The sequence below is a fragment of the Protopterus annectens genome, chromosome 15.part0 (assembly GCF_019279795.1).
Source record: "Protopterus annectens isolate FY-2018-M chromosome 15.part0, PAN1.0, whole genome shotgun sequence".
Classification (NCBI taxonomy): Eukaryota; Metazoa; Chordata; order Ceratodontiformes; family Protopteridae; genus Protopterus; species Protopterus annectens.
The window spans coordinates 603,583,336-603,610,712 of record NC_056749.1 but is presented as its reverse complement, the minus strand read 5'-3'; the positions used below and the strand labels follow the sequence as shown (position 1 = coordinate 603,610,712).

At 39.8% G+C, this 27,377-nt stretch overlaps 1 protein-coding gene across 5 annotated transcripts in view; it reads left to right on the top strand.

Annotated features, from left to right (window-relative positions):
- ARR3 (arrestin 3) overlaps positions 1-27,377 on the top strand; it is a 535,442-nt gene that overhangs the window by 409,281 nt on the left and 98,784 nt on the right. For all 5 annotated transcript variants that reach the window (XM_044057442.1, XM_044057444.1, XM_044057443.1 and 2 more), the window contains exon 12: positions 14,677-14,814. In XM_044057442.1, the coding sequence (XP_043913377.1) occupies positions 14,677-14,814 (138 nt within the window). The remainder of the gene's footprint in view (positions 1-14,676; positions 14,815-27,377) is intronic.

The window sequence follows — 27,377 nt, the reverse complement described above, 5'->3', positions numbered from 1 at the left end:
TTCCCCCCAAAATGCGCACATTTTTTTTCACATTTCTGTCTCTTAACCATTGTTTTTGTTGGTCTGGATACAGGTTTGTCTGTCTGTTTGTTTTTGTTTCTTTTCCCATTTAAATATATATGGACTGCTATTTTATGGTTTTAATTTGTGATTTTTGTCTTTATGTGTAATAGTATTGAATGCCTTAGCAAGGTTAAGAAAACAGTATGGTTTGCTAGCCTTTCATCAAATGTTACTGCTGGCATGTCAAAAAATGCCTAAAAATTCAAAAGGAAGCATCTCCCTTAATTGAACACATACCTAAGCTTTGACATCTCTGCATCCATGATGATTGGATGGGAGATAGGAAATTCACCCCTGGGATCATGTCACTCACCCTGCTAGACAGGGGTCCAGAGAAGTAAATATTGTGGGAAGAAATATCCAGGGAATTATTATGGCTAGGCTTGTATAGGCCCTAGGGCTGATAGCCTAGTACCAACCTATGAACCTATGGTATCAGACTGATTTTTCTTCTTAAAATCTTCCTTCCTCCTTTTCTTCACCTTTTGTCAATATCATACCTCTTTCCTAACCAACCCATCCCCACTTGCACAAATTACTGTCTGTAACCCACATTCTCACCAGTTTTGTGTGACTCATTACCCTACCTGGCCTCACTAGTCTCTCTCATCTATCCTTATCACTCATTTTTGTACCTGCTTGCTCTCCTTATTTGTGTAACTATTGTTTTCTTAATATCCCTTCTCATCCATCCTCCATAATCTTTTATCTCTTTGTTTTACAAAATTCCCTGCCAAATATCATACCTCTTAACCTCTTAGAGCAAGAAATCTGGACAAAGACAAACAAAAGTAGGACAAAGGCCCAAAAATAGGGGCAATTTTAAATATTGCTCTTACAAACTTAGAAAGTTGATATAATGACAGGTTTTGCATTCGCATGAATTTTCTGAAGGGTAAGAAGTCTGAAACTCAAATGTCTGTCATTATTTTCTAAATTCAGTCTTTAATGATTTGCCACTAGTTTGCCAGAAAACAACAATTTTATAAAAAATGGACCAAAATATGACGCAAAAATCTGGACATTCTGGGAAAATCTGTACAGTTGTGATGTATTAGATTATATTCTCCCTTCTAACTCTATAAAATAGAATTCTGCCAAGTCATTCCCCTGCTCTTTCTTCTTCCTGATTTACTGTCCCAGTCATGTACATTAAAGGTAACATGCCAACATATTTTTTCTTATTTAATAAATAAAATATATTTTCTTATGCAGGCTTGTACCATGGACACTCTTGCTTTCTCAGATTCCTGGTACATCTATGAAAACCTAAGGGATTAATTTTTTGCCAATAATTTTGTTTACTATTTGCAGCATTCTTTATGATCCTACATAACCATGAACCTGGGAAAAATAATAACACTGCTACTATCTGTACAGTGAAATTGTGCTTAATTGCTGTCCCATACACCTTTGTACAGTTCCAAATCACAGTATTTTGCAAGTTGACCACTTCTTTAGCAAGCAGGACAGTTAAGCTCCTACCCATCATCATATCAGTCTGAACTTAGGAAATGCCTCCTGCCTCTAGTCAAAACTCAGGAATTAATAACTCCTGATGAAGGGCTTATGCCAGCTCAACAGCTTGAGTTATTGTGAAACCTATGTTGGTCAAATAAAAGGTATCACATCACATATGTGTTACAATGGCTTTTGTGTTTTTTTTTTTTTTTGTTGTTGTTAACAAACCAGCACTGCATTTCTTTAATTTGTTTCACTCCTATGATATTTAATCTTGGAAAGAGATTTTCCTTGCATGTATCTTGGATCACTTCTCTGTGTCCTCTTTGTGGAGATTCAGTTTCCAACTGTCATATGGTAGCTGTGCAAACTTTCAAGTTAAGTTTCAGAGTCTTGACTCGGTTGGCTTTTTCTCATCAGTGCTAAACATTGACTTGACTACAGGATGCCATATCATTTAATCTACTAAAGCTTTTTACCTCCTTCCATCAGTCTTTGTCCTTACATTCAGAACACAGCAACTCTTTTACCCAAGGCAGAATAAATGGGCGTAAGCCTGGCTGTCCAAGTAATGAGTTATCAGCAGTGCTTGAATTCTGAGACTTCCTTTGGAAGCAGTATCAGTCCAAGTAATGAGTTATCAGCAGTGCTCGAATTCTGAGACTACCTTTGGAAGCAGTATCAGTCCAAGTAATGAGTTATCTGCAGTGCTCGAATTCTGAGACTTCCTTTGAAAGTAGTATCAGTCCAAGTAATGAGTTATCAGCAGTGCTCGAATTCTGAGACTTCCCTTGGAAGCAGTATCAGTCCAAGTAATGAGTTATCAGCAGTGCTCGAATTCTGAGACTTCCTTTGGAAGCAGTATCAGTCCAAGTATTGAGTTATCAGCAGTGCTCGAATTCTGAGACTTCCTCTGGAAGCAGTATCAGTCCAAGTAATGAGTTATCAGCAGTGCTCAAATTCTGAGACTTCCTTTGGAAGCAGTATCAGTCCAAATAATGAGTTATCAGCAGTGCTCGAATTCTGAGACTTCCTTTGGAAGTAGTCCAAGTAATGAGTTATCAGCTGTGCTCAAATTCTGAGACTTCCTTTGGAAGCAGTATCAGTCCAAGTAATGAGTTATCAGCAGTGCTGGAATTCTGAGACTTCCTTTGGAAGCAGTATCAGTCCAAGTAATGAGTTATCAGCAGTGCTGGAATTCTGAGACTTACTTTGGAAGCAGTATCAGTCCAAGTAATGAGTTATCAGCAGTGCTCGAATTCTGAGACCTCCTTTGGAAGCAGTATCAGTCCAAGTAATGAGTTATCAGCAGTGCTCGAATTCTGAGGCTTCCTTTGGAAACAGCATCAGTCCAAGTAATGAGTTATCAGCAGTGCTCGAATTCTGAGACTTCCCTAGGAAGCAGTATCAGTCCAAGTAATGAGTTATCAGCAGTGCTCGAATTCTGAGACTTCCCTTGGAAGCAGTATCAGTCCAAGTAATGCGTTATCAGCAGTGCTCAAATTCTGAGACTTCCTTTGGAAGCAGTATCAGTCCAAGTAATGAGTTATTAGCAGTGCTCGAATTCTGAGACTTCCTTTGGAAGCAGTTTCAGTCCAATAATGAGTTATCAGCAGTGCTCGAATTCTGAGACTTCCTTTGGAAGCAGTATCAGTCCAAGTAATGAGTTATCAGCAGTGCTCGAATTCTGAGACTTCCTTTGGAAGTAGTATCAGTCCAAGTAATGAGTTATCAGCAGTGCTCAAATTCTGAGACTTCCTTTGGAAGCAGTATCAGTCCAAGTAATGAGTTATCAGCAGTGCTCGAATTCTGAGATTCCTTTGGAAGCAGTATCAGTCCAAGTAATGAGTTATCAGCAGTGCTCGAATTCTGAGACTTCCTTTGGAAGTAGTCCAAGTAATGAGTTATCAACAGTGCTCAAATTCTGAGACTTCCTTTGGAAGCAGTATCAGTCCAAGTATTGAGTTATCAGCAGTGCTCGGATTCTGAGACTTCCTCTGGAAGCAGTATCAGTCCAAGTAATGAGTTATCAGCAGTGCTCGAATTCTGAGACTTCCTTTGGAAGCAGTATCAGTCCAAGTAATGAGTTATCAGCAGTGCTCAAATTCTGAGACTTCCTTTGGAAGCAGTATCAGTCCAAGCAATGAGTTATCAGCAGTGCTCGAATTCTGAGACTTCCTTTGGAAGTAGTCCAAGTAATGAGTTATCAGCAGTGCTCAAATTCTGAGACTTCCTTTGGAAGCAGTCTCAGTCAAAGTAATGAGTTATCAGCAGTGCTCGAATTCTGAGACTTCCTTTGGAAGCAGTATCAGTCCAAGTAATGAGTTATCAGCAGTGCTCAAATTCTGAGACTTCCTTTGGAAGCAGTATCAGTCCAAGTAATGAGTTATCAGCAGTGCTCGAATTCTGAGACTTCCTTTGGAAGCAGTATCAGTCCAAGTAATGAGTTATCAGCAGTGCTCGAATTCTGAGACTTCCTTTGGAAGCAGTATCAGTCCAAGTAATGAGTTATCAGCAGTGCTCAAATTCTGAGACTTCCTTTGGAAGCAGTATCAGTCCAAGCAATGAGTTATCAGCAGTGCTCGAATTCTGAGACTTCCTTTGGAAGTAGTCCAAGTAATGAGTTATCAGCAGTGCTCAAATTCTGAGACTTCCTTTGGAAGCAGTATCAGTCCAAGTAATGAGTTATCAGCAGTGCTCGAATTCTGAGACTTGCTTTGGAAGCAGTATCAGTCCAAGTAATGAGTTATCAGCAGTGCTCGAATTCTGAGACTTCCTTTGGAAGCAGTATCAGTCCAAGTAATGTGTTATCAGCAGTGCTCGAATTCTGAGACCTCCTTTGGAAGCAGTATCAGTCCAAGTAATGAGTTATCAGCAGTGCTCGAATTCTTAGACTTTTTTTGGAAGCAGTATCAGTCCAAGTAATGAGTTATCAGCAGTGCTGGAATTCTGAGACTTCCTTTGGAAGCAGTATCAGTCCAAGTAATGAGTTATCAGCTGTGCTCGAATTCTGAGACTTCCTTTGGAAGCAGTATCAGTCCAAGTAATGAGTTATCAGCAGTGCTCAAATTCTGAGACTTCCTTTGGAAGCAGTATCAGTCCAAGTAATGAGTTATCAGCAGTGCTCGAATTCTGAGACTTTTTTTGGAAGCAGTATCAGTCCAAGTAATGAGTTATCAGCAGTGCTCAAATTCTAAGACCTTCTTTGGAAGCAGTATCAGTCCAAGTAATGAGTTATCAGCAGTGCTCGAATTCTGAGACTTCCTTTGGAAGCAGTATCAGTCCAAGTAATGAGTTATCTGCAGTGCTCGAATTCTTAGACTTCCTTTGGAAGCAGTATCAGTCCAACTAATGAGTTATCAGCAGTGCTCGAATTCTGAGACTTCCTTTGGAAGCAGTATCAGTCCAAGTAATGAGTTATCAGCAGTGCTCGAATTCTGAGACTTCCTTTGGAAGCAGTATCAGTCCAAGTAATGAGTTATCAGCAGTGCTCGAATTCTGAGACTTCCTTTGGAAGCAGTATCAGTCCAAGTAATGAGTTATCAGCAGTGCTCGAATTCTGAGACTTTTTTTGGAAGCAGTATCAGTCCAAGTAATGAGTTATCAGCAGTGCTCGAATTCTGAGACTTCCTTTGGAAGTAGTCCAAGTAATGAGTTATCAACAGTGCTCAAATTCTGAGACTTCCTTTGGAAGCAGTATCAGTCCAAGTAATGAGTTATCAGCAGTGCTCAAATTCTGAGACTTCCTTTGGAAGCAGTATCAGTCCAAGTAATGAGTTATCAGCAGTGCCTCAATTCTGAGACTTCCTTTGGAAGCAGTATCAGTCCAAGTAATGAGTTATCAGCAGTGCTCGAATTCTGAGACTTCCTTTGGAAGCAGTATCAGTCCAAGTAATGAGTTATCAGCAGTGCTCAAATTCTGAGACTTCCTTTGGAAGCAGTATCAGTCCAAGCAATGAGTTATCAGCAGTGCTCGAATTCTGAGACTTCCTTTGGAAGTAGTCCAAGTAATGAGTTATCAGCAGTGCTCAAATTCTGAGACTTCCTTTGGAAGCAGTATCAGTCCAAGTAATGAGTTATCAGCAGTGCTCGAATTCTGAGACTTGCTTTGGAAGCAGTATCAGTCCAAGTAATGAGTTATCAGCAGTGCTCGAATTCTGAGACTTCCTTTGGAAGCAGTATCAGTCCAAGTAATGTGTTATCAGCAGTGCTCGAATTCTGAGACCTCCTTTGGAAGCAGTATCAGTCCAAGTAATGAGTTATCAGCAGTGCTCGAATTCTTAGACTTTTTTTGGAAGCAGTATCAGTCCAAGTAATGAGTTATCAGCAGTGCTGGAATTCTGAGACTTCCTTTGGAAGCAGTATCAGTCCAAGTAATGAGTTATCAGCTGTGCTCGAATTCTGAGACTTCCTTTGGAAGCAGTATCAGTCCAAGTAATGAGTTATCAGCAGTGCTCAAATTCTGAGACTTCCTTTGGAAGCAGTATCAGTCCAAGTAATGAGTTATCAGCAGTGCTCGAATTCTGAGACTTCCTTTGGAAGCAGTATCAGTCCAAGTAATGAGTTATCAGCAGTGCTCAAATTCTAAGACCTCCTTTGAAGCAGTATCAGTCCAAGTAATGAGTTATCAGCAGTGCTCGAATTCTGAGACTTCCTTTGGAAGCAGTATCAGTCCAAGTAATGAGTTATCTGCAGTGCTCGAATTCTTAGACTTCCTTTGGAAGCAGTATCAGTCCAACTAATGAGTTATCAGCAGTGCTCGAATTCTGAGACTTCCTTTGGAAGCAGTATCAGTCCAAGTAATGAGTTATCAGCAGTGCTCGAATTCTGAGACTTCCTTTGGAAGCAGTATCAGTCCAAGTAATGAGTTATCAGCAGTGCTCGAATTCTGAGACTTCCTTTGGAAGCAGTATCAGTCCAAGTAATGAGTTATCAGCAGTGCTCGAATTCTGAGACTTTTTTTGGAAGCAGTATCAGTCCAAGTAATGAGTTATCAGCAGTGCTCGAATTCTGAGACTTCCTTTGGAAGCAGTATCAGTCCAAGTAATGAGTTAGCAGCAGTGCTCGAATTCTGAGACTTCCTTTGGAAGCAGTATCATACAGCATGATTAGATGTCAACTTTAGTCACTGTAGGCAGCAACAGCATTCTTTTTTGGGTTTTGTTTTGTTTTTTTGTTGTTTTTTTTTTTTTTGCTCCACAGTCTGAACCACCAGCTATCTTAACCTACTAAGTAAAACCATTCATTTTCACATTTCTGCCTGAGGTGACACCCTCTCAGTAACCACTGTTTATTTCCAGGTGGTTAGTTTTCAGTTTGCCTTTTTATATCTGCCTGATGTCCCTGCAAGATCTAGTATGTGCTTTGCTGATGTTTACATACAACATGCATATGAATTTCTATAGGCATATCTGTCCTCCAATAGGATGCATTCATTCTAGAAGTCTGTTCCCCTGATCTTAATGGGGGTACAGTACTGCTCACAGAATTATCAACTGTAGACTCAGCCCAGGTAGGGCTTATAAAAAATAATAGATTGGCAACATAAGATTGCGTGTGAATACATACATGATACCCTCATCGCTGCCTCAGTATGAGCCCTAAGGAGGACTCTACTTAACCTTTTCTTATTTTCTCTCTAAAATAAAACTATAACTCTTTTAGGAATGGACCTTGTTAAATCACACTATGTCAACAGCATGCTTATAGACCATTTCCTAACTCAGCTCCATGGTGGATTAACTACTGCTAAGTCCCTGCCACCACCCATTATACAACTATAACACATTGCCAGTAGGTCAGATGCCACAGACATATATCATAGAAGTGCAAAATCATCCACCAGCCATTATATAACTATACTACATTGCCAGTAGGTCAGATGGCACAGACATACATATCATAAAACTGAAAAATAACCCGCAAACCTTTATACAACTATAATACATTGCCAGTGGGTCAGATACTCCAGATGTGCATCTCATACAAGTGCAAAATCATCTTGGAAGAATAAGAAGACAAGGAGTGGAGTTCAAAATGAGTGGTATGGCAATGCTAACCTCAAAAGAGAAACAAAACACATAACAATAATAATTATGCCATCTATAAAAGTAAGCAGTTAATAAGTTGATACAGCAAGGCAGTTGGTACAGCTAGTGAGAAGCTGCAGCATATAAAAGGAAAAGCAACCTCTGACAGAAACCAAATGAGATAAATCACCACACTGATTACATAACAAGAGATAACCATCCTGTTATAGAAATGTCTAATTTTCAGAAATGGTACATCAAGATGAATGTGGGCAAGGTATGGGGGTGTCACAGGATAATAAATGGTACAAACTCTGCATTTGAAAAAGAAAAAAAATTAATATACCTGCATCAATGTTTCATTTCTGAGAAGAATAATGAAACATGCAGAAACCTTTTAATAGTCCATGAAATTAAACAAGACACAGCATGTATTTTTTTAGACTAAAATGTTTTTGACTAGGTGGTTCTACAGTATAAAAGGAGAAACACTCATTGAAAGAGGAGTGTGATCTTAAGCAGTCTTTCACTAAAGTTAATAGAATAAATATAAGTCGAGATTTCCATGAATGCAGAATAAAAGCATAGATAGGGACAGACACTGAATATGGTCTGAAGTAAATAGAATGACATGGAAAAATATGTGAGCTGCATCTGATGAATCCTTGATGTCCTTCAAGGATGCATCTGCAGTCCTTACATATGGGTTGCCCTGCCTCAGGCAGCCCTTTGGTTGGCCGGATTCCAAAGTCTGGGTCCGGCGTCGGCTGATGTCGCCCTTTCCCCGACGTCAGAGCGCCTGGGGTATAAAAGAGTCAGCCGACGCCATCTTCCCCAGTCTTTCTTGCCGCGTGGTGCCCGAAGCAGAAGCAGTTCGCAAGTGCCGGTCGGCCAGCTCCTGTAAATTCAGCTACCGAAGACTTCAAAAAGCTAAGTACCCCGTTGGGGACTCTTTCTTGCCTCAGCCGATGTCAGATCAAACGCTTAAAGTTAATAATTGCTTGACTTGTGGGAAACAAATACCTCATAAGGATTTCCATTCCTACTGCCTCCCTTGCCTAGGCCCAGACCACAACGTCTCGGCCTGTACTGCCTGTGCCTCCTTTAATCGACACACTCTTAGGCGTCGGTCGGAGTTTGCAGAGGAATTTTTTGGGGCTAGTTTCTCTTATAAAATGCCGTCGGAGACTCCGACTTCTCATTTAACCAAAAAATGGAAGGACAAGGACCGACACACACGGACCGTGGTTTCGGCTGAAACCACGCCTAAGCCTACCGCGAGTGTCTCGGTCTCGGCTGAAACCGAGTCCTTGGTACTTCTGACCGTGGAAACGGTACAACCGACAGCCTCGGCCCCGGAGGCTTCTTCTGAGTTGGTTATGGATTTACCCTCGGAAACCGGTGTTCATGAAACTACCGACACCATTCCCTTAGACAAGATTACCCCAGAACGTGGAGCAGCCAGGCCCCCTGCATCCATGTCCATTAAAGCATTCACTAGGGCTAAAGCTGCTAAGCAACAAAAAACTCTGCCTCCCAAGACTATTTCTCAGGGATCCACTACAGGTTCACAGATACTAAGTTTGGCTGAGGATCTTATTTCCTTAATCAGAGGATCCCAGCCTCATCTGGACAGGGGCTCTCAACCCCCTCTAGACAAAAGGCCCAGGGCTGAGTCCGCTGATCCTCAGTCCTCTGATGAGGCCTCTGATGGCTCTGCTCTATCAGATTACCAGGAGGAGGCCTTCACGGCCTACGAGGATTCTGATGCAGAGGAATCCATTCCCTCTGCCTCCCCTCCTGAAGAGCTGTCCTTTGAGGAGACCCTTCACTCCATGAGAGAGCATTTCCAATGGCAGGGCCAGGAATTCTCCGATTCCAGGAAGAGATTAAGGACTTTTCTTCATTTACCTCAGCATAGACCTTTGGCTATTCCTCCTGTTTTAAGTGTCATTGATGATGTGTATTCTGAGTCTAGCACTACCCCTGACACCCTTCCTCCGGCTCCTGTTAAACCCGATAGGTACTACAGGGTCCCGGACTCACATCATTTCCTTTACAAGGCCCACTCTGCTGACCCAGAAACTATTTCCCAGGGTCCTAAAGGGGTTGCAGCTGCCACTACTAAAAATCCACTCCCCTCTGAAAGGGAGTCCAGGGCTTTAGAGAGATGGGGTAAAAAAGTGTATACTTCTTCCACTCTGTCTCTGAGGGCTTTAAATTGTCAATTTCATATGATACAGTACCAAGAGTATTTGTTGGATGAATTGCAGAAAAAGCTGTCTTCTTCTGAACTCCTAGACCGTAAGTCACTTCAGGATCTGGTACATAATTCACAACAGGTTAGCAACCATTTCTTGTAGTGTGGTTATGATGCATTGGAAGCTTCATGTAGGTCAGCAATGACAGGTGCAGTCATACGTAGACATGCTTGGCTGAAGGAACAATCTCTGCCAGATCATGTTAAGGCTGAGCTTCTGGATGCTCCACTGGAAAAGCAAAAGTTATTTGGCTCCACTGCTCAGGAGGTCTTAAAGAAATTTGAGGAAAAGGCTAAATCTGTACAAACAGTCAAAGATTTCCTCCAGGTACAACCACCAAGATTCAGCAGAAATTGGCCTTCTAAGAATTGGTCCTTTCCGGAAGAGAGATATCAAAGAGGCAAGAACAGGCATGCCAGAGGTAGAGGGCAAGCTAGAGGCTCCTACAGAGGACGTCAATGGCAGCCTCCTAACCAGCGAGGTAGTGCAGGACCAACAACTGCTGCACAAGGACAGACTCAATGATTTCACCTTGATCCCGCCAACCAGGGCTCAATTAGAAGCACCTTTGGGTGGAAAATTGTCTTTATTCTCAAGAAATTGGCACAGTATTACAAGGGACAAATGGACACTGCAAATAATAGACAAAGGATACAGGTTCCATTTCCATACATTACCAAAAGAAAAGGAATGCCAAACCTGCCACCAAATCAAAGGGCAGAGGCTTTAAAACAAATTGCCAACCTATTGCAAATGAAAGCTATAGAAAAGGTTCCTCTCACAGAACAAGGCCAAGGATTTTATTCCAGACTATTCCTTGTCCCAAGAAAAGAAAAACAATGGAGGCCTATTCTCGATTTGTCCGCACTCAATACTTATCTCATTGTGCCAAAATTCAAAATGCTGACCCTACAGCAACTCCTTCCCATGCTGGGCAAGGGGTCTTGGCTGTTAACTCTAGACCTCAAGGAGGCATACCTGCATGTCCCTATCAGACAAAGTTGCAGAAGACACCTCAGATTTCTTGCAGGTTCAGAGCATTATCAATTCTCAGCATTGCCCTTTGGCTTATCTACTGCACCCAGAGTATTCACGAAATGCCTGGCATCAGTAATTGCACACTGCAGACTTCAGGGGATTTAAATATACCCGTATCTGGACGACTGCCTTATACAAGCGGACAGCCAACAAACTTTGGAAAAACATTTGAATTATGCCATCCACCTTCTGCAGGCCTTGGGATACACAGTCAACATTCACAAGTCAAGACTTGTGCCATCCCAAAGAATAACTTTTCTGGGTGCGGAACTAGATACAACCACCCAAATGGCTTTTCTCACAGAAGAAAAACAAAGACAACTACCAGATTACTTCAAAAATCTGACAAAACAAACTCAGATGACTGCAAGGAAAACCCTGCAGGTCCTGGGTTACATGGCATCGTGCATTCTTCTGATTTCAAAAGCAAGGCTGCATATGAGAAAACTACAATGGTACCTAAGGAGTTTATGGTCTCAGCACAATCACAGCCTAGAAACTTTGATACCACTCATTCCATGCCTTCAAAAGGAATTCCTGTGGTGGGCCCAAGCAAGCCAGTCAAACAGGGGTCTGCCTTTCAGCAAACCAGTAACCAGCCAAACCATTACCTCGGACGCTTCAGACCATGGATGGGGAGCACACATGGAGGACAGATGCATCCAAGGACTATGGTCTCAGAAAGAATTGCGCATGCACATAAACCAAAAGAAAATGCTGGCAGTGATACATGCAATCGAGGCCTTCAAGCACTTTCTACATCAAGGCCACCTGCTAATAAGGACAGACAATACCACCGTTATGTGGTACATAAACAAGCAAGGAGGTACCCATTCCTACCCTCTTTGCAGACTAGCAATAAATCTTTGGGAACTTTCCCTAAAACTCAATATAGAGCTGCAATCCCAGTTTGTGCCAGGAAAAGACAATATACTAGCGGACAGCCTAAGCAGAAATACCATGGATCCACACAAATGGATGCTACACCCAGACATCTTCCTTCAGATAACACAATTTTGGGGAAGGCCGGACATAGATCTTTTTGCCTCCCACCACAATCATCAGCTGAAGAAATTCTGTTCAAGGACATACCACCCACAAGCATGGAAAGTGGACGCCCTCTCTTTCAGCTGGAATACTCTAACAGTGTATACATTTCCACCTCTTCCACTAATGACCAGGGTCTTACTGAAAATCAGGACAGAGCAGCCAAAAGTGATTCTAATAGCCCCGGACTGGCCAAGGCAGCACTGGTACCCACTGTTACGATGCCTGTCACACACGAAACCGTGGCCTCTACCACAATGGTCACTCCTTCTGACACAGCACAATTACAAAACTCTGCACTCCAGCCTGAAAACCCTGCAGCTAACAGCCTGGAGAATACCTTGACTCCTCACCAGGAAAAGCCATCCAAGAGAGTGAAGGATATCATCATGGAAGCTCACAGACCTTCCACGAGAAAGGCATATTCAGCAAAATGGAAAATATTCCACACTTGGAGCACCGCAAAGGGCCTAGATGCCACAGTGATGAGGATGGCACATATCCTGGAATATTTGGCAGAAATGCTCCACAATGGCCTTTTTTTACTCTTCCATAAAAATTCATGCTTCAGCAATTTCAGCAGAATACAATACTGATCCACCTGTCTTCTCTCATGCTCTCCTAAGGCAGTTTCTAAGAGGAATTAAAAACATCAATCCTCCAAGAAAACCACCAGTGCCTACATGGGACCTTAACTTCATGTTGGAAAAGTTGACTCTACCTCCCTTTGAACCAGCAGCATCTTCAGAGTTACAGTTCCTGTCTTGGAAGACTGCCTTCCTTCTGGCCATAACCTCAGCAAGAAGAGTATCTGAATTGCAGGCACTCATAGCAGTACAACCATTTCTTATTTTTCATCAGGACAGAGTCTCCTTGAGAACCAATCCTTCATTCATGCCAAAGGTGGTATCCAGGGTCTCACTGAACCAAGCTATTCACCTGCCTACCTTCTTTCCAGATCCGCAAAACATGGGAGAAAAACTTCTGCATACCCTGGACATTCACAGACAGTTATGCTACTACTTGGACAGAACTAAGACTTTCAGAAAAACTGACCAGCTGTTGGTAGCATATGCTGCAGGCATCCAAGGCAAAGCAATTTCCAAACAGACAATTTCAAAATGGATAGGAAATTGCATTCGATTCTGCTACTCTTATCATGGAAAAACTGTGCCAGCTAACATCAGGCCTCATTCCACCAGAGCCACAGCCACCTCCACAGACTTTTTAAGAGGGGTGGCTACCAAGGACATTTTAGAAGCTGCTACATGGAGCTCCGTGCATACATTTTCCAAGCATTACAATTTGCCCTTATATTCCAGATCCAGAGCAGGCTTTGCTACGGCAGTCCTGCAGGGCATTTTAGCTACACCATCATTTTCTTAGATCCTACCACCCCAGCTTGGCTATGGTATTCTACCCATATGTAAGGACTGCAGATGCATCCTTGAAGGACATAGTACAGTTTTGTACCTACCATAAATGTAGATGTCCGATAGGTATGCATCTGCAGTCAGGTTTTCCCTCCCTCCTTCCCCTCTGTGGTATTTCTTGGGTACTTATCCCTCTTATAGCTAGCTGGGGTTATCTATTATGGTGTATTTGTTTTTTATTACTGTGCATGTTTGGAATATTTTGCATTTCTCCAAATTTAGCCTTCCTTAGAGGGCACCTGACATCTGGGGCAAGAAAAACTGAGGAAGATGGCATCGGCTGACTCTTTTATACCCCAGGCGCTCTGACGTCGGGGAAAGGGCGACATCAGCCGACGCCGGACCCAGACTTTGGAATCCGGCCGACCGAAGGGCTGCCTGAGGCAGGACAACCCATATGTAAGGACTGCAGATGCATACCTATCGGACATCTACATTTATGGTAGGTACAAAACTGTACTTTTGCTGATATGCTTTTTTCAGTTTCTCTTTGACTGTCTGATACCAAGCTTCATGTGGCTTTCAGTAAAACCTTGCTCTGAACTTTTACTACATGCCAGTCTTCCTTAGAAGGCAGCACATGGTTGTCTGCAAAATGCGATGCTAAAAGCCTGTACCACTATCATAGAGAGAGATAAAGCCCAGACTATAGCCCAGGCATCTTAACAGCAGGGGTGATTGACAGGGCAAACAGAGTGCAGGAATGGTATATCTATCACAGGATGGATGGATGGTGGTTCCCAACTAGCGAGCGCCACTGTTCTAATGACACAGCCTTGGTTGGAGAGCTGTGGCCCATTTTAACATGGAAGCTGATATCAGGAAGATGTGTCATGGTCACCAAAGCCAGTGACAGAGTCCTGTTGCCCAAGGGGAGCTGCACACATGCATGGGTAGAAGGGTATAGATAGCCCTTACAATGAAATGCAAGCACTGATGTTGCCACCAGGAGAAGGATTAGGCCATAAAAATGAAAAACGCTGTCACTAAGTCAACAAAGCATTGTCACGACTGCCTGGAAAGTGCCCCCTCCCCCCCACTGCACAGCATGATGTCTTCTCAAAGGGTAAGCTTGCTGATAGGCAGGCACAGGGTCAGAAATTATACAAAATAATCTAAATATCACTGTACCTGACTCTTTCATCAGAAAATTATATAAGATTCTTAAAGCGTTTTTGTATTTCTATGGGACTTTAGTTTTTAGTTTCCATTACACTGTAGACCATAGAACTTTTAATCAAATGGATCACAAAATGTAGAGCATTCTAATGTTTGTTCCAATTAATAACTTTTATCTTATATTTAAAAAATACTTTTTTCTCATTATCGTTTTTGTCTCCCTAGGGACACTGTAGGTGCTAATTCTACTTTCTCAAAGACATATGTGGTTACTCCACTCCTGGCAAATAATCGTGAGAAACGTGGTCTGGCACTGGATGGCAAACTGAAACATGGAGACACCAACCTTGCCTCAAGTACAATGTAAGGGTTTTTTCTTCATCTTCTGTATATCATACAGCTAAATGGCTTATAGTAAAACTCCTTTCAAGCTGTTAGGTTTAAGTTTGTGTGAAAATGAATTGTGTTTCCTTGCAGTTAAGGTGATGTTAATAAGTAATGAGGCAATCCAGTAATTTTCCACATGTTAACTAATAGCTCAGCAAGTCTGCAAGAGAGATCCTTTTCAGCAAAGTACCAGCAGCTAATCTATGACAACCATATGTCTGCTAATGAGCATACTGCCCTGAACTTATCATTGTCAGAAGTAAAGAACCAAAGACCAGATCCACCAAGCATTATAGAAGTCGGTGAATTGGTGATCCCACCTTTTCACAACTATGATTTTTATCAGATAGCCAAAAGAACAGAATTTTGAGCATACTGATATTTGGCTGGATGGCCAAAGTTCATTGTGATGCACAATCTTGTAGTCAGGCCTTGCATGTGTGCCGTAGGGATAAGGCTAAGTCTACATGCAAATTTTCATAAACAAGTCATGCATCCATGCTCTAGGGATAAGCCTGCATGCATATTGCCATGAGCAAGTCACGCATGCATGATCTAGGAATAAGCCTGTATGCACATTGTCATGAACAAGTCATGCATCGATGCTCTAGGGATAAGCCTGAATTCATATTATCATGAGCAGTCATGCATGCATGACCTAGAGATAAGTCTGCATGCACATTCTCATGAACAAGTCATGCACCCCTGCTCTCTGAACAGATGCTGAATATGGACATCTATGCACACTATCCCAAGAAAAACCTTTCAGGAGCAGCATAACAAATGTCTTGTATGCACATTATAGTGAATAAACCTTGTATGCATGTTGTGGTGAACAAATCATCTAATCATTATGTGCTCATTATACTACAAGGTTAGCAAGCATCTCATATTCAGGTTATAAGCAAGGCTCTCTCATTACCCTGCAAATACAGCAAACATTTCTCATATTCAGGTTATAAGCAAACCTTTCTATGCATGAACAAATATTGTGTGTGTGTGTGTGTGTGTGTGTGTGTATGTGTGTGTGTGTGTGTGTATATGTGTGTGTGTGTGTGTGTGTGTGTGTGTGTGTGTGTGTGTGTGTGTGTGTGTGTGAGTGTGTAATAAATAAACGTTAAATGTTAATTGTAATGAACCCATCTTCACTGAATGAGACAGTAAACAATCCTTGCCTGAACATTACACTTGTTTGACAATGAAGCAAACCTACACACACAACGTATTGAGCAAATATTGCCTGCACATTGTAGTGAACAAACGATGAATGTACACTATGGTAAAGAACTTTTGCATGTAGGTTATAGTGAAATAATCTTGATTACATTATGTAGGGAACAAATATTTCATTTACCTACAGTGAACAAACTGCATAGGTCCTTGGGCTAGCTGCCCTTGCAGGCCATATTAAGCCTAGCCAATTTCCCTTTTAGTGCTTGAATGAAACTATACCATTTAGTGTTTTGCTGGCCTTACCTATCCCATCATTAATAATTATATATTACCCCTGGTGAGAATAACTGGGATCATACCATAGATAATTTAAGGGAACCCATGCATGCGATAAAGTATTTAGGAGCTCCTTCTATTCATTAGTAGTAAGGGGGCAATCCTGGGGTAAATCTTCTATCTTCCACCCATAGATTTAAGTTGCACTTGAATATGGACAGGGATGTGCTTTGTTTCATGTGGATGGAGAGTGTTTCAGCGGTATCCTCTGCAGAATATACCTGTCTCTCCAAACTGTTCTGTTGATGTTGCAGAAGAAGTTTAAATCCCTAAACAGAGTATCTCTGGTGTCATTTGACTTCCTGATGTACAGTAAATACATTAGTACTAAGTCAGAAGATGCCTTGTATGCCAGACACAAGTCACCTCTTAGCAGTCTGTAGGATACTGAGTATAGTGAAAAGGCTTTGAGTTGGTCCATGTAGGGCATATTATTTAGGACTTGTATCCTTTTAATAAGGTACCTCTGTGGGCATTTCAGTTGTTACATGTGTCTGGACAAATACATACCAAAGAGGGAATTATAGTCAATGACTGACCTACTGAGGGTTGAGTAAGGGGGTACAATGACATCCCTTCATCTAGACAGAATTCCCTTTGTTTATAAGTTGTACAATATAGAAGGACTTTCGTATGATAATAGACACATGCTGACTGAAAAGTAGATCTCTTTCCACAAAAGTTCCTAAATCCCAAACAAATGGGTCAACTCTTAGGGGTATATTGTCAGTGTGGTAGTTACCCAGGGTAGAAGACTTCCCAAAGGGTACAATAATGCATTTTTTTGTCATTACTTTCAGCCTGTGATTTTGGCACCAGTTATTTAGTTGGGAATAACATTCCAGCAGAATGAATAATTCATTTGGGTATTAAATAACTATTCCTAGCTTGCAGTCATTTGCAAACTTACTCTGCTAAGAGCCCCTTGGTATTGGCTTTAACTACAGAGAAGTAGATGTCAAACAGGGAGGTCTAGCAAAGAAACCTGAGAAACTCCACTGGTGACTGGTCTCTTTGTGGAGGTAACTTCACCCATTTTGACTTCCCACGTCCTATATGTGAGCGAGTCAGCAATACAGTGGAGTTCATAGATGTTTACTCTAAGTTTATTTAGCTTTTCTACATTACTTAAGTGTGGGATTGTGTCAAAAGCTTTGGCTAGGTCGAGGTATGTGGTATGTACCATTTTACCTTCATCCATTGCTTAGATGACCCTTTTAAAAAAGTCCACCAGGTTTAATAAGCATAACCTGCCCTTGAGCAACCCAAACTGAGGTGGGTCCAGTGTTTAGATGTTCTCTATGCCCTTATTGATTAGTTCCATGATAAGTCTTTCCATGGCTTTGCATACGAGGCTGGTCATATGCCTGGGTCTGTGGAAGATCCCCCCTTATGCAGGGGAATGATTGTAGCTGTTCTCCATTTACTTCACAAAACCTGTATAGTGGTTGAGGTTGAACAGTGTTGTTAGACTGCTGGCTAAATCATGCTTCATGCTATTTAAGATGCATCCATGCACATTGTATAGACCCATCAATGTAGTATTTTAGCTCCTGATAGTGGTTTTGTCTTGTGTGATAGCAGTGATTGTAGGAGGCAAGACAATTCCAGGTATATCCTGACAGACAGACAGAGGGAAGAGAACGGTAAAGTTAAAGCTAAATTTATTGGCCAGTAGGTTTGCTACATCTTCAGCCTCAGTATAGGTAACATTGTTCACAATCGGCTCAGTGCATTGCTGCATTGTGCTTTTGAGTTCACAAATGTAACTAAATAGGCCTTGTGATTGCCCTTGGCTTGGGTAGCTATTTTAGCCTCATACTTCACTTTGATGGATTTCATTAAGCTCCTGTTAGGTTTATTTCAGTAATGAGATTTTTTATCATTCTGGGAATTACTCTTCTTTTCTGGTCAAATTTCTCTTCCTATTATTGTAGAGCTTGTTGATATTATGGTTCCAATGTGTGGGTTTGTTACTGGGGCTTGCCCTGCACTTGTTACTAAAGGAAATGCATGTACATAATGAAAACCAAATCACACGTATATAATGTCAAAAAAAAATTGTAGGGACTTTCCAGATGGCTGCACATTAATAAACAGCTTAACTTTAGCTCTCCCAGTGTGAAAAAAAGAAACTGAAGGACAAGAGCCAGGAACTCTGTCACTTTTAGTAAATTCAGTTACTGGCTAGTAAGTACACTGCCTGGATGCCAGCAAAGAAGAAACTAAGAGAGTCGGAAAGAATATCATCTAGAAAAGGTGAAGAGAAAACACTGAATGGGAAGAATCCTGCAGCTGCTCAGCAAAAAGCAGTTCAAGTTCCAACTTTGGAGCCAGGTATGACTTCCTGTAATCTAAAGGGGAAAAAAATAAGTCAAATGTACTCAGAGCTGATTAAAATAAAAGAAACACTAAAGAAGTATATCAACTCATATAACAAAAGGTTGGAAAATGGAAGAAGCTTTAAAGAGAGATTCAGATGAGCTGATAAAACTGCAAAAACCAAGGCTGAAATGAAGAAAAGGCTGGCTGACCATTAGCCTGCTCAAGAAGAGATATTTCAACAGTAGTACAATTAGAGGATAGAGCACATAGGGAAACCCTGAGATTTCCTACTGTACCAGAGAAACTAGAAAGAACAGACTGTATTAATTTTATGAAGACACAAATAAGTAACTGGACTGGTATTCTACAGCAGGATATTTTAATTGAAAGGGCACATCATGTGTATGCCCCAAACCTGGCCATGAGAAAGTAGTAAGACCCATATTAGTAATAATGCAATCCTACCAGCAGAAAGAGTTGATCTTGACAAAACTGTGGCAGAAGGGTACTGTATTAAATGTGAGAGCAGCAGAGTGTTTGCAGAAAATGATTAATCACTGTATGCTAGGCAGAAGATAAAACATATTTATTCCCGCAATCAGGAATGTCGAAAGGCAGGTGTGAGATTCAAGCTGCAATATCCAGCTGTCTTCAGAATATTTTTTCCTGGAGGATCAAAGTCATTTTTTTTTTTTTGATGCAGAACAGGCTAAGGAGGAAATACAAGTGTCTGTCCAACAAAACATGACAATAAAGCATATGTAGAGACTTTGCCAGTAAAACTCTTTCCAATGTTTCCATGGAAAATGCTTGATAGACAGTGTTAAAAGCACGGGAGTTGAAGAATTGTGAGAACTTTGAAATTGAACCAGAGTCTGGAGTTGGGAGATGAAGATGAACAAGAAGAAGATAATGTTTATTAATGACTAAATGAGATGACAAAGCATCAATCAAATTTATGAAATTCAGTCGTACAAGAAAAAGTGGAAAGAATGGACTTTCTTTGACTTTGTTAAACTTGTGGGGAAATCAAAGACATTTGCCTCAGTTTATGTCATTAATGTTTAGAAGGACAATGGGGGGAAGAGAAGAGGAAGGAAAAATATAACTGTAAGTAAATCAATTTGTGTTGCTAACAGTATTTTTATAAAACTTTTCATGATATTAATTGCATGTTATCTACTAAACCATTTTTAGTTGTTGCATGTGATAAAGATACTAAAGTAAATGGCTGCCTTTTTTTCCTTCTTTTTTTCTAATTTTAAGAAATGAAGGCAATATAATGCAAAAAGAAAAACAATGCTACACAAAACCATGTTTAAGTTAATAGTCTTTAATCCCGTTGTGTTGAATTGGGGGATGGGGTGCAAAAGTACACATATCATAATATATGTAGATCTGATATATTTTTCTTACTTTTGCATAGGTGAATGTCTGGGTTAGGACCTTTGCCTTAATCTAAATAAGTAAATAAGAGGACAGTGACTGTAATGAAAATTTTTCCATTAACAATAAATGTCTCAGCATGTCTTCAGAAGCCTGCAGCTGAGGTCTACATTTTTTATTACATTTCCATGGAGACAAGCTGATTCTAGTACAATAAAAAGCCAAAGCACTGGTTTATTCAAACATAAAAGTTAATGTTTTCTGAAAGCATGCAAGATGTTTTTCACATCGGAGGAGTAAAGATAAAAAACAGAATAGACACCAAATGGTGTAAGTAGGAACACAGGCATTAACATACTTCTTAGCACAGATACCCTCAACTTTAGGTTAGATAAGATCTATATTTGCTGCTGTCTATTTGGGACAATTGTTCTTATTAGGAGGATTAAACGTCATTATTTGAATATGTAGTTTTGTGTGTTTGTTTTAAGTTAAGAGGTTATGGGAATGTTCTGAGGATTTTCATTTTGAGAGTTTGCATTAAAACAAAAAGTCTTGAAAAATGTGACATAGATTCAAATGGAAATGATTATAAAGAATCAACTGCTAAATATTAGTGGGTGCATATATCACAAAAGCTGGAAGTAGACATTTTGAAAAAGCTGTTGTATATAACAGAAAGGAATAATAACTTTTATCATAATGGTGACACTTGCCACATTATCTTAGAATGTAAATGGTCTCACAGGTATAGACAAAATGAAAGAATATTTAATTTTATTAAGAAATTCAGAGTACAAATAGCAATGCTATAGGAAACACATTTGAAAAGAAATGAGCATGTGAATTTGATAAAGATAGGATTTCAAGATGGATATTTATCAGAATATCAGGGACAAAAGAAAAAAGGAGTACTTATATTAATTGCTAGAGGAGCTCCAATAGTGATAGAACAGGAAAAAAGATAATAATGGTAGATTTGGGGTAGAAAGAGGCTACTGTCAGGGGATGAGGATTATGCTGACATGTATTTATATTCCACCTAAACTTATTATGGAGCATAAGAAAATTTTTGAAGAAATAATCAGCTTTCAGCAGGGTATATTAGTTAAAGGTAGGGACTGGAAATTAATCTGCAACAATGAGGCTGTATCTGGGGGGCTACAGGAGAAAATATAACAAAATAGGGTAGATTTCTGAAGACTTTTATGAAAGTATTTGGCATGGAAGACATGAATTAATTAGTAGGAACTTGGAGAATTTGCTTAGTATTCCCCAAGGTACAATAAGTACAAGGTACAAAAAGTATTTTCCATTTGGAAAAAATAATTTATTCTCCCACTCCACAAAGGTGGAAACAACATAGATGTCTCCAACATTCAGCCCATTGCCATCCTTTCCCCCCATCTAAAAAATCCTCGAGAAATGTATCCACAGCCAGCTACTTAGCTACCTACTTGACAACAACATACTATTTTCAACCCAGCATGGATTTAAACCAGGGCACAGTACCACAACAGTTCTTATTTTCTTCTATGACACTATCAATTGGGCTAGTGACACCATAAAACTTGCCTCCTCTCTATTTCTTGATCTGTCCAAAGCCTTTGATACTATCTCTCATTCACTCCTTCTTAGAAAACTATCCAACATAGGTATCTCTTCCTCTACTCTTCACTGGTTTTCCAACTACCTCTCAGACAGGCAACAATCTACAAAATGGCTAAACTCCTTCTCTACTTTCCTTAACACCTCCACAGGTGTTGCCCAAGGGTTCATCTTAGGCCCACTACTTTTCAGCATTTTCATCAATGACTTCCACTCTAGTCTCACTCAGGAAACAGTCATCCAATACACAGATGACTCTACAATCATCTGTACTTCCAACTCACCACATGAACTTCAAAAACTTACACAAACAGCCCTCAGCTCCACTGAAATATGGATGGCTAACAACCATTTAGCATTAAATCCCAAAAACACTAAACTAGTGCTATTTACCCCTAAGAAATCCTGCACTATAAGCACAGATACTTTCACTATCCTCACTCATGACAACACCTCTATAGAGGTTGTCTCACATGCTAAACTTTTAGGCGTTACCATTGCCCAACATTTAACCTTCGACATGCGCATTCACAACAACATTAAAAAAGCACACCAGAAATTGGGCATGCTATATAGACACAAAACATTCCTCAATTACTCTTCCAGACCAGCCCTTGCCTCCTCTTTCCTGCTCCCCTCTCTTCTCTATGGCACTCCTCTTTTCACCAATATTCAGACCAGTCTTTAATCCAAACTACACTCGTGCTATAACAAAATAGCAAAATTTGTTACCAATGAAAAGCCCTTATCTCACCACTGCACCTCTCTTAGACTACTGAACTGGCTAGAACTTCCTCACCACCTCACATATATTCAACTAACTACTGCCCATAAACTAATAAACAATCCATCCAGTTGCCCAGCCCTTTCAAACCTATTTACTCCATACCACCCTAATAGGCCTCTCCGCTCAGAAAAACAAACACTCCTACAGGTAGATAAACCCAATCTCACCGCTGGACAATGGCTCCACTCCTTCGCCACTGCTAAATTATGGAACTCTCTCCCACCATCTCTTAGAGCTACTAGCAATACAACTGTCTTTAAAAAATCCCTGAAACATCATCTCTCCTCCCACTGGCAATGCCCCTGTGCTAACTCCGCACAACCCATAACCTGACTTCTGTCTCTTCCCTTCCTCATCTCCACCTTTCCCTCCTTTCTCCCCTCTCCACCTCCAGTACCATCACCATTATCTCCTGAACAAATAAACATTTTTCTATACGCTTTACAAATGTATGGTGACTGTCAGTCTAATCTGCAACTACTGTGTATGTACTCTTATCAAATTGTATATAGTGCATTGTTAACTGATCTTTAGAAGTTTAAACTGACATATTTGCTAGCTTGTTTTTTTTTATCAGTGTAAATATTATCTTGTCTCTAATACATTCTAAGCATTGTATTGTTACTGTGATTTATCAAATTGTATGTATCTGTACTGCTATGGAGCTTTTCTCCATGGGCCTCCACTGAATATGGGCACTTTTTGGCCCTGTGGACCTTCCCGGTCAACAAATGTAATAAATAAATAAATAAGTGAGCTAGACTACTCGGAAATTATATTCAGTAGAACGTGCATTTAATTGAGAGCTTTGATACATATCTGACAACTATTTCAGATCATGCACCAATACTAATTAAGATAAAAATGCAGAGTAATGAAGTAAAAGTCAGACACTTGGGCTTCCCAGCTACCTGTTAAAACAAGATTTTTTTTTAAGTAATGAGTAGTGGAAATTATGCTGAAGTTATTAGGGAAGATAGTATGCCAGATGTTATGGCTAGTGAGTGGAATACAATGAAAATGAAGTTTAAAAATAGGGTAAAAATAAAAGAAGAGGAAATATAGTTAAGAAGTAAACAAGAATTATCTAGAGAGCTGACAATGGTTAAAGTATTACAGAATAAGGGGAATCTCACAGAAAAAGAAGAGGTGCAAGTGCAGAGTGCTAAAGATAAAATAAGGGAGCATCTGGATAATATTTATTTAGTTAGTTAGCTGGTTAGTTAGATGGCTTTGTTTACCAGGAAAGTCTGACTAGGTAATACCCATTTTCAGTGGAGGCCCGGGAAGAAAAGCTCCATTTGCTTACATTACATTATACTAAGTTCCAGTCAAACACAGAGTAGTTACATTTCTATTTACATGTATACACAAACAATAGTTACATTCCTATTTACATATATACACAAACAGTAGTTACATTTCACAGAGGTGGAAGTTACTAAAGAGAAAGCACATATGCAACTTAGTGGATTGTACAGGCAGCAGTTATGTATAAAAATTGTTTTGTCATTTTAGGAATAAAATATTATGTTTAAGGAGAGTATTTGGATAGTATTGTACAGTGAAAAGGTTTTAACCCTGTGATGAGCATGTACAGGACCAGGACTGGTTAAGATGTTGTTTAAGAAGTGGTTTAAAACTACCAAGTTTGTCAGAGAGTTTTATTTGCACAGGGATACTATTCCAGAGTTTAGCAATACATTGGGACTAAAGCAAGTCTCCTGCAACATTATTTGACTTATTTGAGTCATGAGTTTAGAAAGATTGCTGTCAATAAACTGTTTTTTGATAATAACTCCAGAGCCACAAACTTTTAGCATAATGGCTTGGGCAACAGAAAATAGAAAAGGTTGTTGCCAAAATTGGGGATCCTATAACAAGAAAAATAACCAGAGATCCTGCAATAGTATTGGAGATATTTCAGAAACTTTATGAAAATTTGTATAAAGCAGTGAAATGGGAAATCAAGAAAAAGACAAAAGGAAATATTTATAGAAGACTTAAATATGCCAAGGTTAGAGGCAGATGAGGCTCAACAATTAACAGTTAAGACAGGAGGAGACGAAATAAAAACAGTTCTGTATAACCAATCTGTAGGAAAGTCTCCACAGATAGATGGTATTCCAGTGGAAGTTTGGAAGGTAGAAGAGAAGAAAGTGATAAAAGATCTAGAAGGTTTTTTTTAGTAGTATGTTAAAAGGAGAGGAAACACCAACATCTTGGAGAAAAGCTGTGTTGGCTGTAATACTAAATGTGATAAAGACCCATCAGATCCAGCTACTTATAGGCCCATTTCAATACCCCTGATTACAAAGTGTTTATGTCTATAATGGCTAAAAGAATGACAAAGGCATTATCAAAATTGATAACTATGGATCAATGTGGTTTTGTGGAGGGGAGGCAAACATCTGACAACATTAACAGAAAATGATAATAAAGAAGGAGACCAAATGTAATAAAGTACTACTGTTATGGTAAGTCTTGATGCATTGAAAGCATTTGATAGAGTAAGCTGTGTAGGGCAATGGAAGCATTTGCATTCCCTGATATGTTGCTGCGGTAGCGTTGCCGCCTCACAGTAATACCCTGTCTGGTTCGATTCTCAGCTAGAGCGTCTTCTGCGTGGAGACATGCATGAATGGGCGCACCTTCGTTGAAGGTTGTGCATCAGGGCTGGTAACTTGGCATGTAAAAATCAACTACCAATCATTAGCAGACCGAAGTTCCACTGTGGCGACCCCTAACCGGGAAAAGCCGAAAGACACAACAACAAGGAGGATATATGAGGGACTGGAGGCAAAAATCAAAGTGGGAGGGTTCCTCTCTGATAAGTTGTGTCTGAACAGAGGAACCAGGCAGGGGTGTCATCTTTCCCCTTTGTTACTTGCATTATATTTAGAATCATTGGCAAAGAAAATATGGCACTCAGAAATTCAAGGATATAATATTTATGGTATTCAAAAAAAAGTTGGCTTTACTTGCAGACAATATTATTTTGTGCATAATAATACCAGAAAAGGACATTTTAGTGTTGTGGATCATTCTAAGACACTTCCAATTTTTTTTCAGGATATAAAGTTAATGAAGATAAAACAATGGTGTCGACCATATGGTGTTTGATGTTTGAAACTTTCGAAAATATAGTATAGGCCTGATACACTTACATATTTAGACATGATCAGTATACACACAAATTACAATAGACATGTTTTACAGTGGTATGCAGCACATCAACAATTACAATGGAGAGAACAAACAAGAAAATATTAATTTAAAAATAAAGGTAACTAATAGATTTGTGGTGTACAGCTGAAATTTGGAACATAAGTAGAATACATACATAGTACACAGGTACAGTACATACACTGTACATTAGCCAGTGTTTGTGAGTAAGAGTGAAAACTATTATCAAGTACTGCAGGCTTAGTATGGGAATGGAGAAAGTTCATTCTGTCATTAGGGATGACTGCAGTTTGGGGAACAGAGAATAGGGAAGAGGGGGGTGGAATTTACTGAAGGAAGCTGTTAAAGGAACCAAGGTACTGGGAACAAATAATTAGATTGGGAAAGGTAATATAATCGGAAGAGGCCAACAAGACATTTGGACTGCAGACTAGAGATTCCTTTTCCTACTGAGGATTGATATCAGAGTATAGACAAAGATAAAGGAACAGGGGAGCTTTTAGTTGAACCTAGAAGTGAAGCTGGTGTTAAAAAAATGGATAATTAGTAGGGCATATAAAATATTGCATGACAACTACAGGGATCAATCAACGGAGGTTAGAAAAGATTGAGAAGAAAGATTAGATAAGCAATTCATAAAGAAAGAATGCGAGGACATATGCATGGCTCCCAAATATGCAACAAAGTCTAGAAGATTTAGAAGTGCTTGCATAGATACTTTTATACCTTATGCAGAATCAAAAGAATTTTTCCTCAGGTAGATGGCAAATGATGGAGGTATGGTAGGGAAGAAAGAGGTAGTTGAGAGTATATGTTTTCAGAGGTAATGAGTTGGCAGACTTTAAAAATTCCCTCCCGAGTACTCTGTCAGGAATATTGAATGAGCGAATTATTACAACTAAGGGGATAATTTTAGCCATAGTAAGGCCTTGTTAAGTTTAATTCTGGTGGTTGCCAAAACAGGAATTACTAGAAAATGGAAATCAAAGTCTAAACCACCCATACTTGATGCAGTGAGTATTGTAACAGAGATAAAAGAACAGCAAGTGTTATCTTTAGAAAAGGGTAGGAGCAAATTACATAGAACAAATGGAAATTGTGGGAATGATATACGCAGGTAAATGTTTTGAAGGAGAAATGACATTTAAGAGAAAGTGGGAGTTGAAAAATTTATATAACATGGGATTGATCATATTGTATAAGAATATATGTGACATATAATGTTTATAAATGAGAACTTGTTAATATTGTTTGTTTATTTTTATATAAATATAGGTTTGCCTATGTCACAACTGCTAATTCGATAAAAGTGTTTTTTTTCACATTTTTGTAAATGAATGTCACTGAAAAAACATTGTATGCATGATCATACCTCTCAACTGTCACTGATTTTCAGGGACGTCCCTGATTTTGACTCAAATTTTAACTCTGTCTTTCTTAATCCCTCCTAAAACTAGTAACTTTTGGAGGAAAAGTGGTGAATTACACTTAATGAATAGTGACAATAATTAAGAGTTATAAACCTCTTTTATTTCAGAAAATGTGTATTAATTCATATACTCTGATTCTGTCAATGTTTCGGGTTAATAGCACTAATAATTTAAGTGTCCCTGATTGTCCCTGATTTTTTCTTGACTTGTCCCTGATTCTGTTGAAATTTGTCCCCAGTTGGTTGAGAGGTCTGTGCATGATGCATGGAACAAGCCTTGCACAGACAATGTAATGAACCCATATTCAA